General features: G+C 37.3%; 2 protein-coding genes across 2 annotated transcripts; both read left to right on the forward strand.

Annotated features, from left to right (window-relative positions):
- Nucleotides 1-4,029: 4,029 nt before the first annotated feature.
- Nucleotides 4,030-5,226, forward strand: LOC128857665 (kelch domain-containing protein 10 homolog; the record flags this gene model as incomplete). The annotated part of the gene is made up of 2 exons (XM_054093412.1): nt 4,030-4,581; nt 4,650-5,226. Coding segments are annotated over 2 exons (903 nt in total), but the record flags the coding sequence as incomplete, so codon positions are not given.
- Nucleotides 5,227-15,388: 10,162 nt separating this feature from the next.
- Nucleotides 15,389-16,471, forward strand: LOC128856707 (uncharacterized). The gene is made up of 2 exons (XM_054092021.1): nt 15,389-15,470; nt 15,551-16,471. Exons 1-2 carry the CDS (start codon nt 15,422-15,424, stop codon nt 16,387-16,389), a joined length of 888 nt encoding a protein of 295 aa, XP_053947996.1. The 5' UTR covers nt 15,389-15,421; the 3' UTR covers nt 16,390-16,471.
- The last annotated feature ends 3,580 nt before the right edge of the window (nt 16,472-20,051 follow it).

The following is a 20,051-nucleotide window of genomic DNA, read 5'->3' on the forward strand; positions in this document are numbered from 1 at the left end:
CCTCCAAGAGCGGGGTATGTAAGCCAGTGCCAGGCATGCCGAGAAGATTTTCTTCAGGGCTGCTGTCACGAACTCTGCACCCTCCTTCAGCATGGCAGGAAATATGTCATCTGGTCCGGGCGACTTGTAGTCGCCAAAAGATTTGATAGCAAATCGAATGGCGGCCTCATTCACCACAGATCTGGCAACGAACCAGTCATGCCGAGAAGGTGTAGCAGCTCTGACAACTGCCTCTATCAATAAGGGCTGTTGCCGGCTGATGCTTATCTGATTACCAGGAAAGTGAGACTCCATCAGCAAGCTGAGTGTCTCACTTTTCCGCTCCGTGAAGGAGCCATCAGATTTCCTAAGTGACCCCAGCTTTGCCGTTGGGTCCCTTTTCAGGATCCTAACCAATTTCGCCGTGTCACTCAGAGATTCAATACCGCTGCAGAATTCCCTAAATGAGGCTTTTTTCGATTCCCGAATAAGCCTCTTGTAGTTCTTCTGAACATCACGGTATCGCTCCCAGTCCTCTGCAAGGTTAGTCTTGAGGGCCCGGTTTAGAAGTTTTCTCGACTCACGCCTCAACATCTGGAGCTCTCGGTTCCACCACGGAACGGGAGTCCGGCTAGGGAGAGGTCGAATTGGCCAGGCTGACTCAAAACAGTCGGTTAGGGCAGCGTTGAGTTTCTCAACAGCCGCCTCAATGGCCTGTTCTTTTCGAAGTCTTGGTGGCGCAACGTCAAGGTCCCGCAACGCCTCCCTAAACTTCTGCCAGTCTGTTTTTCTTGGGTTTCTAGAGGTCAATGGCATTTGTGCCTCCTCGCCACACTGAAACTCAATGTACCTGTGGTCCGAGCACGAATCTTCGGCAAGGACTCTCCAGTTCTTGATTGACCACCCAAGTTTTGAGTTTGATAGGGTTAGATCAATCACCTCCTGTCTTCTAGCCGTTACAAACGTTGGCTGTGAGCCCTTGAATAGTTTTTATCCCATTCGAACGCGTTTCCGTGAAGTCACTATAACAAAAATGCATATGATATGGAATAACAAAACGCAAATGACAGCTAAACGTAATTTTGTCTATGGTTAAGTAGAAAATTTGATAATATAAATTTTTTCAGAAATACAATATATAATCACAGTAATTTGTACTCTCTTTGAATCATCATTATCAATGCCGCGAACAAGACGATCGAATCTTTCCCGACAAAGCCGTAATGCAAGAAGGATACGAAACATTGCGAATGAAACGACTGAAGAAGCACAAGGAATTGCCCGTGAAGAGCGCCGCGTTAGTATGGCTCAACTTCGTGCTTCTCAATCACAAGAGCAAAGCGAGGCAGCCCGTGAAACGGCTCAACGGAGATCAACAAGTAGACTTAGTAGTTCAAACGAATGTACCACTGTTGAATCGCCAACAAAAAGAAGTTTATGATACATTAATGAAGGCAATTGATGATGGAAATGGTGGTTTATATTTCCTTGAGACCCCTGGTGGAACTGGTAAGTCATTCCTCATGTCAATAATTTTAGCCACTGTTCGTGCGAGATCCAGTTGCAGTTGCTTCACAATTGCACAATTTACGCCTAAAAGTTGGAGCCGCAGTAATCATGTTTCGAAACATAAGCCCACCAAAACTTTGCAGTGGTACGCAACATGTGATGAACAATGTGATTTATGCGACGATACTCAAATACCGATGATCCCAACCGACCTTCCGTTTGAGTTTAAAAGACTTCAATTTCCGATCCGTCTTGCATTCGCCATGACCATTAAAAAATTACAAGGCCAATCCTTGAAAGTTTGTGGTCTGATCTAGGAAATCAATGTTTCTCACATGGTCAATTACGAGGGGTGCCTTTAATATGTCGGGATTAGAGAACAACAACAAATTTTAATCATCGAAAATCACTTTATTGTTTTTCAAAATATTCTCCATGAAGATCTATACACTTTTGCATGCGTTTGAACCAATTGTCGAAGCACTTTTGCCACTCTGAATGAGGTACCTCCAAAACATGCATTCTGAATGCCGCAACCGCTTCTTCAGGTGTCGAAAAACGCTGACCTCTGAGTTTGTTTTTTACGTACGGGAATAAAAAGAAGTCATTCGGTGCCAAGTTAGGACTATACGGCGGATGACCCATTAATTCGATGTTTTGGGTGCTCAAAAATGCAGTTGCAGAGCTCGCATTGTCCTGGTGAAGAGCACGACACGACAACGCGAACAAATTTTTTTGACAGTCAAATGTTTATGCAATATTGAATGTATGCTGGTCCCACTAATCCCTAAGATTGTCTCAATCTCACGATAGGTCACATGACGATCTTGCAATATCAGTTCGCGCTCTGCATCAATGGTTTTCGGAACAACAACTGATTTCGGACGACCTTCACGAACCTTCAGTTTAAGTTACTGTAAACAACACAAATAGCGCTGGTATTTCAAAACGTTCTGAGTACGTAAAAGCCAAAAAATATCAAACTTTGCGATACAGCTGCCAGTTGCCAGATTGCAACACCGGGGTTGCCAAATCCCGACATGTAAAAGGCACCCCCCGTATATGTGGCATGTTCACGGGTCGGTAAACCAAATCACTAAATAAGTTGTATTATTGATCTCCAGTGAGATAAATAATAATATATCGTACTTATATGTAAGCTATTCACATATTTACATAATAAGATTAAGATAATTTTTAGGGGAATATGAGTGTATGACTAATGTCGATATGGAAGGTCCAAAACATGAAGTCTTTTAACTGGTATCGACTGGTATCTCTGTAAGATTTCTGTATTTGAATTCGAAGCCGTGCCCCAAAGTTGAATGCCATAAGTCCATACTGGCTTTAATATATTTAGTTTTGTACGATAGTAATTTAGTTTCGAGGTTTACAAAAATAGAAGCGAAAATTGTTAGCTGCAAAAATTAAAAACAAAAATAAATAAATTATAAAGCAAATACTGAAAAATTAGGTATATTAGTACAGAAAACGTAAGAAAGAAAGATTAAAATAATTTACAAAAAATTTAAAAAACTTAGGGTAAAAATTATTTGCAAAAAACCTTAAAAAATTAACGTAAAAACCGTTTACTGAGAACAAAAAAAAAATTATGTTGAAAATAGTTCATTGAAATTAAGAAAAATTGAGGTAAAACTAATTTACAAAAAATATGGAAAAATCTACAAAAAAGTTACTTTCAGAAAATACTCGTATACAAATATTGAAAAATTTAATTTGAAAATATTACAAAAACTGAAATAATTAAAAACAAAAATACATGAATGATATCAGTGTACAAACACCTGTAATATGTTTTGAGAATTACTTTTAAATATGTATTTATTTACATCGCATATTATTTCACCACCACCACCACTGTATGTTTTGCTCATTATCACCTTTAAATACTCATAATGATTTTACGCGCTCGCATTGATAAAAGTTCATTCAGAAGTTGAATGAGAACGAAGCTACCTACAACTATAGCCACGCTTATGATCTTCATTCATTTGCACACGGCACGCTAAGAGACAGATATGTAAGTAGTAAGAGCAACAACAACAAGAGTTGAATGAGAACGAAGCTGTAACTACAACTATATGAATGATCTTCATTGATTGCAAAGGAAAATTGCGGGAATTGAAAAGGTTGTGCACACGGCAAGCTAAAGCGGTAGATATATTCCTAGAAAATGTTTTTTATGATTGGTATTTGATTGAATTAGCAAAAACATATTTTCGATTAACGGTTAGCAAAATTGGATAGGCTTATATTACGTTTCCACCGCAGCCGGAGTTTGGGTTCTCTGCCGCTATCGTGTTCTTAGCGCAAACACCAAACAAAACACCTGTCAAATCCCATACAAAATTAAAACACAACTCCATACCTAAACCCACTTTTCAAAGCGTGTTTTGTTGGGTTTGCATCTAATTTAATTATTAAGTGGTGGCAATGTTGCTCATTTTCCTCATTTATTATTGCATTCTTATCGAAACATGGCAACAATGATTGCAATTTGTCAATATGACATTTGATTGACGCACCGGCTATCCATTTGGTGAATCTTGCTCAAACGACTGTTATATATATCAAACAACAGGTAAAAAACCGAGTGTTAAGCGAATAGAGGCTACTGGTGATGCGCCAATTCCGCAATATGGGCCGGGAATAGTTTTACACGAACATTATTTATATACGGTTGGGGGAACAACTGGCTATGATTACTCTTGTGATGTGCATCGCTTAAATTTGCGCACACGAGTGTGGGAATGTGTATATATCTGTCGTCCAGATATACGCGAAGATCCAGAGGGTCGTTATCGTCACGAAGTTGTCTACGATGGGCAATACATATATGTGCTGGGTGGTGGTACATCGAATTTAGTGTATGATTTACAACGCATCCCTGCATTTAATTTAATTACAAACCGATGGGAATATTTCGTCACATTACCCGATCGAACATCACAAACAAATCTAACAATCGAGCGACAAAATTCCGGATATCCAAACCCACGAAAGTGCTTTTCCTGCGTACAGCACACGAAATCGAATGGTGAGGTCGAAGCATTCATTACGGGAGGCTTGCAGGTGCGTAATAATTAAATTTAGTATTATTAAATTATATTTGAAGTTGGATATCCCTTTTCCATTTGCAGGCCGATCAAGTATATTTTTCAGATATATGGAGATTAAATTTTACTACTAAGCAATGGACACTTATAAAAACAGCTTCTCTACCAAAAGCTTTGTACTTCCATGCCGCAGCGCACAGTCAAAATGGTTGTATGTACATATTCGGTGGTATTGAATATGATGAAAAACGTATACGACGGTGCAATGACCTTTATAAAATGTGGATGACCATACCATTATTAAGTGAAATTTGCTGGGAGGCAGTGTTACATTACAGACCAAATCTCAAATTGAATGGCCACTCACAGCTGCTTAAAATGGGCATACCATTGCGCTTTGCACAGAGATTGTGGCATTCTTCAAAAGCCAAATGATTATACAATAAATGAAGAGATATATGGTATGGTATGTCATGTAACGAGCAATAAGAAGCGACAATTTTTATGTTTCATTCTAGACATAAAAGCATAATTATTGTTTGCTAACCATTTAGGAATGACATAGTTTCATATGGAAGAAATGGAACCAAAAGAATAAACATAATAAAATAAGACATTAATAATGAGTAAAAATGAAAAAAGCTAGTTAATATGAAAATAAGACTAATTATTTTTATACGCTACATATGTGTACGAGCAGTTGTGGCGATTTTTTTACAATATGGTTCATACACTGTCAATGGATTAACGATATAAACAAATTATTTTCAATAAAGAAAAGATACCAAGTTTTTAAATCAAGGCGGCAGTAATGTGCTAAATAGAGATTGACCTCGAATGCCTGCAGTTTTTTTCTGCATACAGAGCAATTGCCACGCGCTTTTTTAGTGAAATCGGGTTTCGATAGTTCGTTTTTCTTTTGGCTATTTTTTCAAGTTTGCTGCACAATTTTTCAAAGCAGGATCTTTCCATTCGGAAATTATCTTTGAAAAACTTGTCCCCATTACTCTGGCAGTCTACTTCCCAAAAGGTACTGGAATGTTCCTAAAATATACATGTACATTATACACAAATAATGTATCATAAATCTGTTTACCATACCAAAGACCATACACTTTGCGAACGCATTAAATTGGCAGCAACGCTTAAAATTATTTTATTTTCCCTTAACCTTTTTTTTAAATAATATGTGACCAACTCACTATCAATTATTTTAAAATAAAATGATAAAATCAACATAACAAATTGAATTTTATGCACCATTTTATAATTTTATCAATTTTTATAATTCTTAATATATTTCACAATGTCAAAAAAGACAGTTCAAACACAATTTCTCCCAAACTTCTGGTGGAAACAGTTGACAGTTCTCCCAAACACAACTCCTGCAAACACGGTGTTTGCTTTTGGTGGAAACGTAATATTAGCTTAAGTAAAATATTGTAAAACAAGAACAGAAGAAGATCGGCTTTGAAAGTGGTCGTGTCGTAAAATAAAATTGTCTAATAAATAGAATTGTCTAATTTACACAAACAAATCAACTTTCAAACTGACATTCTGTGACATTCGTCAATTTATAAGTGATTAGCTTTTCTCGTTTCGAGTATTTTCACAATTTCGCGTTGGCTCATTTGGGTCATTTGCCGGAATTTTTAAATCAGCGAATTTCCAACTTTCTCTTAGCTCTTCGAAAACTCAGCATATAGTAGCTATGGTGAAAATCGGCCACTTTTCTTGGTGCAGAGAAGTCACAACTCACTGCTGAAAAGTCGTTTAAATCGTTACTCTCTTCGCTATCTGTTTCTTCTGCAACTCGCTTTTATCTCGGAGATTTGATCATATCTGTAAATTCTTGCAAATAATGCGCACTTTAGAGAGACTCACGGTATGGATACAACCATGAAAGCGCTTACGCAATTCTCTCGTTAAAGCTGAAAACCACACAAACTCACTTCAAACTATTTGGACCTGTTTATATATACAGGTTGATTGAAAAGTATTGAAAGCGGCACCCATTAAGCGCTAGAAAAATCAAAATTTATATGCCGTTTTACTATTTGGCTTGTCATTTGTACACTCAACAAATTTTATTTCGATCTGTCAATTCATTCTTTGCTTGCAAGGCATATCAAATTGTCGTGCCAGTGGATTTTTTAATTTTTTTTTTACAATGGCAAAACCCCAATATTATGCAATGATAAAATTCTTTGCTTTGTAAGATTTATGAGTAACAGAAATTCATTTAAAAAGTGGTTCCAATAGTATAGGAACCTGCTGCCTCATTTCCAACTGTGCATCGGTGGATTTTAGAATCAAAACGTGGTCTTAAAAGGACGTAAAGTGCACCGCCGAGTAAACAAATAGCTGCACTATGAAATCATTGAGCAACAACATTTTTTTTTGTTTTTGCGAGAAGCAAGCATCGAAAGCCTATCCCAAACAGTGTGGGCGGTTGCCGTAGCCGAATGGGTTGGTGTGTGATTACCATTCGGAATTAACAGAGAGAAGGTAGGTTCGAATCTCGGTGAAACACCAAAATTAAGAAAAACATTTTTCTATTAACGGTCGCCCCTCGACAGGCAATGGCAAACCTCCGAGTGTATTTCTGCCATGAAAAAGCTCCTCATAAAATATCTGCCGTTCGGAGTCGGCTTGAAACTGTAGGTCCCTACATTTGTGGAACAACATCAAGACGCACACCACAAATAGGAGGAGGAGCTTGGCCAAACACCCAAAAAGGGTATACGCGCCAATTATATATATACATATATATATTTATAACAGTGCGGGGATTTAACCCGAATTAAACCTTCAACCGTTTAGGTATTTCGTCGGGAGGCCGTTTGTCAACTAGACTCAACGTCCGTTAATGTCAAAAGTAGCATCCGCTTATTACCACCCACTGTTTAGATCATTTAATGAGAGAGCCACCCCTGTCGTACCAGTACTTCAGCAAGTGTGTGATATTATCTGAGAAGATTCAATCTGGAACAAGCGTAAAATTGCTGATACCATGGCATCTCAGATGAATGAGTACTCCCATATTTTATATGAAGAAATGCAATGGTGGAAATTTGGAAAATATATGGATGGAAAAGCTGTGCGAAAAATTACACTGAATAACAACCCAAAAATATCTTGTTTGATGATTACATTTTCTAAAGCAGTTTTTCATGCTGATTACAAATCTGAAAACCGTTTTTCTCTATCACGTCAGGTTTTTAAGGTATTAACATAAACATACATTTTTTAATCCCTTATTGTTACGAATGAATAAGAAAATAGAGTTTAGTTTACTAAGTTAATAACATATTTGCTATTTTTTTCAGTGAAACAATGACGTCTAGAGGCTGCAGACTTGTTTTGTTATGTGTGCGGCTATCTCACAGACAAAAGACACCGAAAGACATTTACACCATTTCTGAGAAAAGCTTATGAACTATACAGGTATCCCTCGTATAACGCGATAGTTACGTTCCAGAAGAATTGCGCGTTATGTAATTCCGCGTTATCTAAAACATAGTTTTCATATAAATTTGGGGGTTATGTTCCAATAGGTTTTTTTTTTAAATAAAATACATACAAAATAACAGATGCACATATATTTCAACTCAATACTAAAGTTCAGACTTTATAATACAATTAAAAACACAAAACAAAAAATTTGAAAACAAACTAAAACAAATTAAAGGTTTATTAAAAACTTTATTGTTATTCTTCAAACTTCATATGGTAATTAATCTGTTTCACTGTCTTCAAAGATATTTGCACGTGGGCGTTTTGGGGGAGCAATAGCTTCATCAGAAGATATTTCTTCAACATAGTTTTCGCTATTGGATAAGGAACTCGTTCTGGGACCTTGTGGTTCTATAATTGCAAAATCTGTTATCAGTTTTTGGTGGGTGGTTTTTTAAGCTCCTTTTCAATTTCGTAATAAGGTGCTAGATTAATATCTATTCTATCTAACTAAGGCAAAAAAGGGTAATTCTCGGTTTACATTAAAAATACATTACATATTATAAATATGTGGTACGCAAATTAGTGTTACCAGATTTTATAATTATGTATTTTCCCCTTCGCATTATATAAGCCTAAATTTCCCGTTGTACTGAAACCTAATTTTTCCAAATCGCGTTATATCGAAACCGCGTTGTATAAGACCGCGTTATACAAGGGATACCTGTACTTCGATTCAAAGGTTGACAGCGGCAAGTTATGGGCACCACAGTTCATTTGTTTGACATGTGCATGCAACTTACGGGGTTGGATAAGGAAGGCTAAAAATAACAACCATCTGGCATTTGGAGTTCCTATGATATGGCGTGAGTCAAGCAACCACATCACTGACTGTTATTTCTGTTTGACAAATGTCACAGTCTTCTCATACAAGACTCGTTCATCTGTGAAGTATCCAGATATTCCCTCGGTTTCAAAACCAATTCCACATGATCCAGTCAGTTGTCCAATACCAACATCACCTACAGAATACAGAGTCGATGATGCAACACAAGAAGAAAGTTCGTCTTTCAGCAACATGGCAGACTCTGACTACAATCCTGATGATGATGAAATTCATTTGATTAATAATGATGATCTTTGCGACCTTGTACGGGACCTGGCACTAACAAAAGGTCAAGCTGAACTGCTAGGTTCACGTCTGAAAGAGTTTAATTTGCTATCACCAGGTAAAAGAACTTCACAATTTCGACTTAGACACAAAGAACTCGTGCAGTTCTTTGCAATGAGTAACAATATGTGCTACTGCACTGACATCCAAGGTCTTATGTCAAGCCTCGGTGTAGAACATAAGACTGAAGCATGGCGTCTATTTATTGATTCCTCCAAGGCAAGTTTGAAGGCTGTATTATGACACAATGGAAACATGTATGCATCAGTACCGGTTGGTTATTCTACTCATTTAAAAGAGACGTACGAAACCATGTCGCTACTTCTTGAAAAAATTTGCTATCGCGATTACAATTGGAATATGTGTGGTGATTTAAAAGTGATCACTATTCTCATGGGAATGCAGACAGGGTACACCAAGTGCTGCTGCTTTATCTGCGAGTGGGACAGCAGAGATAGGAAGCACCACTATATAAATAAGAATTGGCCCATTAGAGATAAAATGGAGCCAGGTAGTAAAAACGTCCTGCGTGTGCCATTGGTTGAGCGTGAAAAAGTTATTATGCCTCCACTTCATATTAAGCTGGGGCTCATGAAAAACTTCGTGAAGGCACTAGACAAAAACTCAGATGCTTTTCGGTACCTATGCAACAAGTTTCCAGAGTTGAGTTATGCGAAAGCGAAAGAAGGTGTATTCATAGGTCCACAAATAAGGAAGATCATAGCAGACAGTCACTTCGAAGATTTACTCAGCAGAACTGAAAAAAAAGCATGGTTGGCATTTAAGTCTGTTGTAGCCAATTTCGTTGGAAATAATAAATCTCCTGACTATGTAAATATTGTGCAGAAGTGCATTAGGGTGTACAAGTTAATGGGTTGTAACATGTCCCTCAAGATTCATCTCCTCGACTCACATCTCGACTTCTTTCCAGAAAACCTAGGTTCTGTTAGTGATGAACATGGTGAACGTTTCCATCAGGACATCTCGGTGATGGAGTCACGCTATCAAAGTCGATGGAGTGCAGCAATGTTAGCCGACTATTGCTGGATGCTTCAGCGCAACATGCCAAATTGTCAGCACAAACGAAAGTCTACAGCCAAGAAATTCAAACCAAACTAACTTTTAATTTAAGGAACTTTACGTTATACCTATGTATTTTACAAGTGTATTATATCTTAAACTATGTGTATTTATGTTAAGTAGTACTCTATTCAGCGATATATGCTCTACTGTGACTTGCCTGCGAGTTGTTTGCTTTGATACAATATTAAACATATATAAATGGTCAATGCCAAATATCTCAACAACGGTGGGTGGTAGAGACAAACGGTTTCTATATTTGTAATCAGCATGTCTTACTTGTCTTAAAACAAGTGTTGGTTTCCAAGATATTTTCCGAAAGTTTTTTTTTGTTGATCAGTGTTATTGCCGCATTCGCTAGCAATTCAGCAAAAAGTATTGTTTTTGTTCTTTTTTATTTTTGGTTTAAGTCATATCTATTTCGTGAGATCCAGATATAACAGCAATTTTTTATTTCTATGTCTGCGATTTCATTAATTTGCTGTAGGAAAGGTTTACCGAAAGAGCGAAGTATTGTTCTTGCTAAACCTGGATATTCGCATAAATAGTGGAAAAGACTTTCTTTCATCCCCTCCGCCTGGTAGCCGCTGCAGATCGGATTGAACGGAATGTTGAGTCTGGTTGCATGATCCCCTACCTTCCAGTGGCCTGTAAGGGTTGCAGTAATATGTGAAATGTGTAAGCGAGAGCATCCTAACAGAGACTTCGTCCCCTGGAAGTTGTACGATGGCAATGTTTTTTTTTTGTTGTAGTGCAAGTAGTTAATTGCTTTCACCTTCTTTCGGCCAAAGCATAGTAGTGTGACGCAATCGATGTTTTTATTGTATTGAATGGGGTAGCAACTGCCACCGACTCTGCAATGACTAGTGTTGAAATTTTGGCCTTGATAGCTGCTTGACCGTAAGAAAGGTCAATGCCCCAATTTCTTTGTATTTGCATGCTTCCCAAACTTCTCTTGATACCAATACCAAATCACTCAAGAAGTTTTGTAATAAGAGTAAAACGTGGTAATTGCTTGGCGCCATGTCCGGACTATATGGTGAATGCATTAAAACTTCCCAACCAAGCTCCCGGAGTTTTTGGCGAACCACTACAGATATGTGTGGCCTTGCGTCGTCCTGATGGAACACAATACCTCTTCTGTTGGCCAATTCTGGCCGCGTCTGGTCAATCGTTTGCTTCAAACGGCCCAGTTGTTGATAGTAAGGATCTGAATTTAATATTTGGCTAAACGGGAGCAACTCATAATAAATGCTTCCTAGCTATTTTTGTTGTTGCAACAAAAAGATTTCCCATACATGTACGCGCAGTGCTGCTGGAGTGACAGTTCTTGGCCGATACTTGGATATAGAGTAAATCCTGGTCGTTCCAGCAACGTAAAACTTTTCTGGCCATTAGGGTCACTAGTCTTGGTTTGGGCACCGTTTGAGCTGCTTCGCAAGCCCTTGACCACGATCGTTCTTGCACAATATTGTCGTATGTGACACATTTCTCATCGCCAGTTACCATCCGTTTGAGAAATGGGTTGAGTTCATTCCGTTTGTCCATGGCTGCGCTTGGTGTGGCACTCAAACATCGAGCTTCTTTTTGAATCCAGCTTTTTTCAAATGGCTTAAAAGCGATTTATGGTCGATCTTTACCTCCTGGGCGATGCTAGAACTACTAACATTCCGCTCAGCTTCGATTATTTCTGTGACTTTATCGCTATTATCGAAGACCGGCCTGTGTGTGCGAAGATCCTACTTTAGTATCAAAAAAGGCGGAGCCGAATCGACGAAACTAAAATTGCACGTAATTAGCTGTTAAAGTATCGGCACCGTAAACACTATTCACAATTTTAGTGGTTTAGCTTGCATTTTCGCCTTTATCAAAGAAGAATTGTAAAATGTGCCGAATTTTCACTTTGTTGTCTTCCCTGTAACTCATAACTGGATGGAACAAACAAAAAACAGCACACACATTTTTTTATTGTGAAATGTCATCCTGACACCGAGCATAAACTTTAAATTGTTTGATCGATAATTTACGAGATATCGATCACTACAGCCATCTACTGAGATAATAATGGATTTATTTTCCCCCAAACTAATATTTCATTTTAATTTTTTATATTGGAGCTGTAATATTAACACGTTGACTGTCAACTACGAGATAACTCGTAGTATGATTTCCCTTCCAGGAAGCCAACTACGAGTTATCTCGTACTACCTAAAACTACCCCTTTTTGTGTAGCTACGAGTAAAACCGTATTATAATAGTGTTAGTATCGATAAATGGCTTCTGGGAAAAGAAAACAATTTTGGGTTTGGCTTCCGCGAGCTCTTTTTTTATTAAAAAAAATTTATTTATATATAATGTAAAAATTCATTCAATATAATGGAAAAATTAACTCAAATACAAGAAATAAAGTAATATATTATTGTTTGTGGAAGTTTTTGAAACAATTTTCCACACAAAGGGCTGGCTTCTCTGGACAGGCTGGACAGAAGTAACGCGTTTCTCGGCGTTTTTTTTCTTGGGTACATACACGACATGGCTTTGTCGGACGCTGCTTTTTTTCCGTTGGTGGTAAACACTCTAAATAATGGGGCTCTTTAGATTTTTTTTTTTTTTAAACTGATTGAAAATCTCCAATCAACCCCAAGATGAATTCTTCTCTGAACTTTATCAGTTTTATTTTAGATGAAGTTACTTTTTGGTAAATTCTGTGAGCATTTTGTATATACCTATATCTCTATAATATGAAGTGAAACCTTTTTGTGCCATCAAATAGTCTTTCTTAGAGATGAGTACTACGAAATCATTTGATCTGATCGGTCAATGCCAGACATTCCATTATTGTAATCTCGAATTATATTCGGTTTCATAGAAATTCTTCCATTGAGATTGGGCACCTCTACCATTTCAATAGCGTGCATGTTTGAAATGGAAAGGACTTCTCGTTTGTCTTTCCATTTGCATACAGTAACAGGACCATTTGTCTGCCAAAACACTCCCCTCTTTTTAGTTTACGTTTTTCCACATCTTTGGGGTTTCCTTTTCTGTTACTTCGTAGGGTTCCACACACATAAGTTTTTCGTGTATATAACAGTTTTGTAAGACTAACTGAATTATAAAAATTATCCATGTAAAGCGCGTAGCCTTTATCGAGATAGTCCTCAAGTAAATGTAAAACAACGTCAGCAGTGTGACCTGCATTATGGGTAGTTTCCTCAGATTTTCCGCTGTAAATTTTTATTTTTATTACAAGACCGTCGGACTCACATAGCTCAAATAGTTTGACACCATATTTGTTTTTTTTTATTTTTTATGTATTGGCGGAAAAGCAATCTTCCCCGCCATAGCATCATGAATTCGTCAATACAAATATTTTTACTTGGTACATAGTTTTCACGCATAACATCGTTGAAATGATTTAGGATTGGTCTCACCTTGTATAATCTGTCGGTAGATGGTTGTGAGTTATCAACCAAATGAAAATAACGAAGTATCAACTGGAATCGATTGCGACTCATATGTGTGCGCCAAAAATTTACATTATATAGCTTGTTTGTGTTCCAGTAATGTTCTATTGTTGGAAAAGTACAAGGTTCCATTTGCAATAAAAACTTTCATCTCTGTAGCACTTACGTCTTGCCAATTTGATATCCTTTTAGATTTTTTTATAGCATTTTGATTCCCATTTTCCAATGTTGCAATTTCTTGCGCAGCAAATAAATTAGTTTATTCTACCAGTAATGCAAGAAACTCATCCGAAAAAAATAAATCCACCAGCGTTTGTACTGTAAAATTTGATGTATCTAATTTCACACCAACATTTTCTTCGAAAAGAAATAATTCAGGATTGACGTTGTTGCTTGAAAATCATCGTCATTATTATCAGATTCGGAGACGTCTTCCGGTTCGGAGATGACTTCATCTTCACTATCACTTGTATTCTCAGAAGGCTCATAAATGTCGTTACTACCATCGCTGAAATCATCTTCTGAATCACTTAGATTTGCGTTATATTCAATTTCACTTTGATTCAGTGACCTTTTCTTATCCATATTGGGTTCTTGATAATTATAACAGTAATTTTAGAGAATGTTTATAAATCTAAAAAGAAAGAAAATAATAATAAAATTATGATAATTATAATAAATAATAATAACTATAAAACAAAATACTATAGAAAGCAAGAATTATGTTTTTTTTAGGAAAAAAAGGACCTACCTACTACGAGATAATTCGTAGGTCCTTTTTCTCCTTTAAAAAACATCATTTTTGATTTTTGATGATACCAATGATCTAGAAATAGAGTTTTTAGTAATATAATGTGAAAAAATCAAAATGTCTTTTTTGGCCAGTTTTCTGAAAATGGCCTTGGCAGTCAACGTGTTAATGAATTTCATGTTCACTCGTGTAACGAAATGTGATTTATGTGGCGTGAAGAAAAACAGGTCTTGCTTATAATAAAAGGCAATGAAGAAGAAAAAATTATATTTTTTATAGGACAAATAATAATAAATAAATAATAAATAAATAGTATGACTTTCGAGTTCTATATTTGCTGTACCAACTACTCTTCTGTATGAACTTTGCCCAGGATTGAATAAAAAAATTATTTTTTTAAATAGAAGTTCAAATTCGCATCTTATTTTTGCTTTCTTGCTTTTCAACCGGCCTGTACACCTGATACACATATGCCTTCATAAAACTTATACAAATATATATGTGTATATGTACTTATGTATTTTCTTACGCTGCATAACACCGTATTTTGATAGTTTATAAGCAGTACAAAAAAGCGTAAGCATTTTGTTAACATTTTAGTTGGCCTCTATCTCTGTAACGAAGCTATGCGCACCATTGCGACTCAGTCACGCAGAACCAAAGTTCGATAGGCTTATCACAGGCATTTCGGCCAGAATGCGTGGCAGCACAGCTGCACTGGTGCTTATCACACCAACAAAGTATGCAGTTGGAATAATGGAAACGTGCCGTAAGGCTAATTCCAACAAATCTGTGAGAATTTTTGAAATGCGCCGCTTTTGCGAAATATGCAAAGTGTGCAAAATGTACAAAATTGTATGCCTAGTCTATATAAATCGAGTGTGGCAAGCAGAATGGCCAATTGAGTGTACGAGTAACAGTAACCGGTGTGGCAATGTTGGAGCGACGCAAGCAGCTGGCTTTACTGCTGTTAGCCATATTTGGTAAGTCTGAATACATACACACAACTATGTCCAGTTTAGTTATGAGCACCGTTTATAAACATTTAACATCCATTACGCAGCCTTTCAATACTCAGAGGGATTATTCAAGAAACTAATCTCCCTTGAAGAGGATCCACGGCCAGTGGAAAGTGCTGAGCACTACCATTTTAAATTTCCCACACTTAAATTGATAAAACCTTTCGGTAAATTGGAAAATAAAATTGTTGATAATCTAGAAAAGAAGGAGGAAGGCCTAGGAGCATTGATCGAAAAGAAATTAGAGGACTGGGAGGGGAAAAAGGAAAAGTTCGATGAGAAACTTTTAGAGTTATTTGATTTCCTTAAAGAGAAGAAGCAGAAGGAAACAGAGTACAAGCCACATTATGGAACGCCGCCACCACCGCCACCAGCACCTACACCACCACCACCTCCCCACTATGTGCCTTATCCGCCAGCACCATCACCAGCCCCTGCTCCCAAGCCAACGCCAACACCCGCATCATATGGACCTCACCCACCACCATATGTACCACCTCCACCAGCACCTCCGTCATATTATAGTCCTCCAGACGCACCACCATATAGACCCCACCCACCATCACCACCACACTACAAACCACGAAGACCTTACGTACCCGCGCCGACACCTTCTCCTCCATCCCCTGCTAGATATTATCCAGAACCGGATTCCAGCGAGGAGGAGCACTCATATCCGTATCGGCCAGTAAAACCGAAGCCTCCTTCCCCACCAAAATACAAACCACGAAGACCTCACATCCCAACGCCGGCACCTCGACATTATGAAGAATCGGACTCCAGCGAAGAACAGTCGTATCCGTATAGGCCGATAAGACCAATAAGGCCGAGACCAGCAGTGTATTGCCCCGATTACGATTATGATGTGCGTTATTTCACTTAGTTGTTGTTATACTTATTTAGAAATTCAGATTCAGTTAGGTTATTGTGGAAAAAAGAAACAAACAAACAATTAAATAAAAAAAATGGGATTACATATTAAGAAGGCAAGTCTTTTTATTAAGTAAATATGTAGACATAGCTATAGTTGGTTGGCCAAACTAGCCAAAAGCCTTAATGAGGAATTTTTAATGACACTTATGTGGCAGGGAGATGAAAATGGTGCTTCATAGTTTTACCAGCTTAAATCAGTGCGAACTGCGGCGGAACATCAAAAACTGGCCCATTGCCGTATCAATAACCCTCTCTCTAAATTATTAACGCCAATTGAAAATAGAATTACTTTATGAGAAAATCTGCTAAGCAGATACTAGGATGAAGTTGGTTGAACTTGCAGACGAAGTTGTGACTTCACATAGACCAAGTAGACGGCCGTAGCAGAAAACTTAGTACTACCGATGCCCAATTGAGTTAACCAATGGCATTTTTGTTCCATTGGCGAATTGGTTTAGTCGATTCAGTTTCTTATCGCTGTCCAACCCAAAATCTAGCAGCTGCCTTTTGCCGAACTGCCTAAGTCGTAAAACAGCGAGTAGCGAAATCACATGGTGAAAAAAGTGCAGAAAGTGTGGCCAATGCCAGATCATTAACCGGCTCTCAGCGAATTTGAAAGAATTAGCTTAATCGACTGGTGTTGGAGAAAAAAATCAACACAGTTACCACTTATGTCGATTCGTTGCCGTTTAAACAACGAATACTTGGACGAGTTTGTGAATACGCATGAATGAAGCGGGCAGAATTCTGCTGCCGCATCGCCGACGAAGTGGCAGCCGAAATTACTCGCTCAATTTCGTTTTTCACCATAGCTGAAGGCCAAGCCTAGTGATCTATCATCGTTGGTGGAAAAGGTACGATTATGTATGAGTATATTTCGGCAGAAGATCTCCTACTGTTCTTTTCATTCTCGAACTATTGGAAGTGTATGCTGCTATAAGAAGAGAGCTGTATTATTAGTTCTTAAAGAAACCTTGGGTTTTCTCTTTTAAGGTTGGGTTTTCTCAATAGAAGTCATTGAGTTTAGTTACTACGTCTTGCGTTCGTTTCCATTAGTTCGAAAAGAAACCTTCGGTTCTCTCTTTTAAGGTTGGATTTTCTCTTTAGAAGTTAGTGGGCTGATTTTCACGCCATCAGGTCACTATCACGCCTTGTTGACTAGCTGATACAAACGCAGTTAATATCATTTCTTGATTATCTATAAGAGAGTGGACACTTCCAGCGTGTATACCACATTCAGGCAAGCGCCTTTTTTTGCTATCACGTCAGCTGCGCTGCTGTTTCGTTATCTAACATGCCATTCCGCGCCAGCACCCAATAAGCGGTAAGTTTTTAGATATAATCAAACTTTCTATGGCATCTTTCGAAATGTTTACCAAACATTTCATGCACTAACTTCGGAAAAAACCATCTCTAGTGGTCAGACTTATTTCTCATTTGTGAGACGAGAGACTCATCTGGGTAATTGAAACTGCGAAAAGTGGTGCGGATTTTTATGCGAGAGTATTATCGGCACCAAGACACTCAAGGCGAGTGCACTCACTGTCAATGGCTGCCATCCAGAAGTAGTCCACTAGCATGCACCATCCATAACGTAGCTGCGGTGGCGATTCTTCAAAAATCATATTCCACACGCAATTTTATCAAATGCAAATAAAAATAAAAAAATATGAAAAAATGGCAAATCACTGGAACTGTTTTATTCAATGCGAATGCTCGAACGCTCTTAATGAAAAATACCAAACAAATTTTTTGAGTTACTTTCATATGTTTGAATTTTCCAATTTCATTTCATTGATTTGAATTGCATAAGTATAAATTTATTTGCCACGAGCTTATCGAATTAATGTTGCATGTATCAGTAGATTTGTCCTCGCGTACAGTCAAAAATCAAGCTATTCAGCAAACATTTTAGTACATGAAGTGATTTCTGAGACAGGAATTCATACTAGTTCGAAAGGGACCAGAATTGGACTAGGTGTAAAGGGACTAGTTCTAAAGAGCCATAATAAGACTAGGGGTTAAGGGACTAGTTCTAATGAGCCATAATAGGACTAGGTGTTAAGGGACTAGTTCTAAAGAGACCAAAATAGGACTAGTGGCCACTTAGAGGCATATGTGAAACAGACGCATTGATTTCACCGTTTATATATATACAGTAGATTCTGTTTTTATGCGGTATATACCAGTTCTATAGTAAAACTATAGATACGTTTCAAAAGTGCTAAGAACCGTATAAATCTGAAATAATTAAATAAAAACGCAAAACCAAAAAATTTTATTTTTGAAAATTATATCTTTATTTAAGAAACGTTAGAATCGAAGAATAAATTTATATCGTCAGAAATAGAATCAGACAATACCCGCATGTTGCGCATTCGTTTAGGATTTGGCGTAAAATCACTTTCGTCACTTGAGGAAATGTACACGTCTGATCTAGATAGTTATGCAGGCGGTTCCATACTTTTAGGGTTAGCATTTCTGATGTAATCTGTGATGAGTTTTTGCTTAGCTGGTTTAGAATCTTGTTTATATGTATAATTCCCGATAGGTCGACATGCATTTTTTATTTTTTTTTTAAAACCGCACTATTTCAAAACCGCATAAAAACAGAATCTACTGTATATGTAATGATGCTTGAAACGTTGTATTTTATGTCTTATACCTTTTCCCATCTACCGTATACCTTGTACCGTAGACTTCTACTACTGATATCTTGCACTTTATTACTTTGTACCCCATACCTGTAAAGCAAACTTAAACCGTAGTTCAGAACTAGCAGGTTTGACAGCAGGGATTTTACACTTGTATATGTATGTATGTATATGTGTTTATTTGAGTTACAACCACATACCATAAGCTTATTTGTACCTTTCATGCTCCTGCCGACCAATCTGCCCCGCCTTGCTTTGAACCTCATGATAGACCGCTGTATAATTTTTTTTAGATGTACACCCATATTTGCATATAAATTGAATTTTCCTGTAGTCAGCAGTTATTTTTCATCACACCCAAAGCTTTCGTATGCATATGAAGTTATTCTCATGTACCTATATTTGTTTTTATATGAATGTAGATGTAGTTGTGCATACATTAATATGTGTTCTATGCGTAAAAAATGATGGCTCTATTTAATTATAAAACACTGCGCGCCCAAAGTGATCTGAGCGTAATATCCCATTGCAATCAAAAAGTCGACGCAATGCCGCACAGTGGCTTCTGTATGGAAGAAATTCCAAATGAGGGAAATGGGAAACATTTTTTTAATATATTTTTTCAGATAGCTGTATAGGTGTTTTAAAAAAAAGCATTCGATTTCTTTGTTTGAAACATACTCTTCAGGAAAAATCGAAGAAATTGCTGGTAGTAGATATTTCTGAGGATTTCAAAGAAATTTTGATTAATATTTTTTTCGATTGGTGAATAACTTTGACAATTTTTTATATTACATACAATGAACAGCAAAAAAACTGGGACACTAATCTCAAAAAATTTAAACTTATTTAAATATAGAAATTAATCACAGATTTATAAGAAATCATTTGTATTAAAATTGTGAAAGTTTTATGTTTGTGGGTTGTTGACTCAATTACGCGAAAACGAATGAATAGA

This window comes from Anastrepha ludens, chromosome 3 (assembly GCF_028408465.1).
Source record: "Anastrepha ludens isolate Willacy chromosome 3, idAnaLude1.1, whole genome shotgun sequence".
NCBI classification, from domain to species: Eukaryota; Metazoa; Arthropoda; class Insecta; order Diptera; family Tephritidae; genus Anastrepha; species Anastrepha ludens.